This window comes from Papio anubis, unplaced genomic scaffold (assembly GCF_008728515.1).
Source record: "Papio anubis isolate 15944 unplaced genomic scaffold, Panubis1.0 scaffold9272, whole genome shotgun sequence".
NCBI classification, from domain to species: Eukaryota; Metazoa; Chordata; class Mammalia; order Primates; family Cercopithecidae; genus Papio; species Papio anubis.
Window position 1 is genome coordinate 1 of NW_022169522.1, and position 1,048 is coordinate 1,048.

General features: G+C 48.2%; 1 protein-coding gene across 1 annotated transcript; it reads right to left on the bottom strand.

Moving 5' to 3' along the window:
* Positions 1 to 77: 77 nt before the first annotated feature.
* On the bottom strand, positions 78 to 1,042 carry LOC116273594 (cytochrome P450 2E1-like). Its single transcript, XM_031662741.1, has 2 exons — positions 872 to 1,042; positions 78 to 464 (listed from the first exon to the last, which is right to left on the bottom strand). The coding sequence occupies exons 1-2, from the start codon at positions 920 to 922 to the stop codon at positions 267 to 269; spliced, it is 249 nt and encodes an 82-aa protein (XP_031518601.1). The 5' UTR covers positions 923 to 1,042; the 3' UTR covers positions 78 to 266.
* Positions 1,043 to 1,048: the final 6 nt, after the last annotated feature.

Genomic DNA, 1,048 nt, shown 5'->3' on the forward strand with positions numbered 1-1,048 from the left:
ACAAAATGCAATTCTCAAAGTCTGTGGACTAGAAAGGGTTGAGCAGCGGGACCTGGAGAGGGCTAAGGGGCCTACCTACACCACCCCAAAGCCCCAGGCCAGCTTGGCAGCCAGGCAGGCTGACTTGCGTCCAGTGGTCATGCTGAAGCCAAGATGTGTGTGTGAAACTAAGAGCGTGCTGCGCTGGAAGGCCTGGACACCAGCGAGTGCAGGTCACACTGTAAATCTGAAATCGTGCACTCCCTGCCCACCCCGGAGAGCCCACATCATGGGAGGGCCGAGCCTACCTTCTCCATTTCCACAAGCAGGCAGTCAGTGAGATCCCGGGGGCAGTTGGAGTCCAGAGATTGAAGGTGCTCCTTCACCCTTTCAGACACATACTCCTTTATTTCAGCCACATTTTTCATGACTTTTCTATGGCTTCCAGGCAAGTAGTGTAGTAAGCTGGGGAAATTATTGTAAAGCTAGAGAGGGAAAAAAATATTTTACTATTTTCTTCTGGATGCAACATAATTCTGTGTGTTAGAACAACAACACATTCTCCAAACCTGAATTTGTGGCTGTAATCATTGTTTATTTGGAATATTTTGGGTCAACAGTGTTCTTCCTGGGCACCATTCTCCTCAGCAGTGCACACTGCACGGCAAATGTGCACACACAGGTCAATACGCATCCTGGCGTTACGAAACGGGGTGCGTAGGGCCCCAGAGATGACTCTGGGAGTAATATTTGGGCTGTCTAATCAAACACCCTGTGAAGCTATGTTCTTTGGCTTTTGCAGTCCTGTCTATCACATATAACCTGAATTTTCCTTCTTTTTCTAATGTAAACTATACAGTTGATGATTGATGAAAGAGGAAAGTGGCTTCACCTGGAGCCAGGGAGTGCTGAGCAGCTGGAAGTTCTCATTAAACAAATACATCAGCCTCAGAAACTTCTCATCATTGTAGTCAAAATGCTTGCGGAAGAGGATGTCGGCTATGACATTGCAGGGCGCACAGCCGATGAGGAAGGTGGGATCGAAAGGCTGGCCTAGAAAACAGGCAGT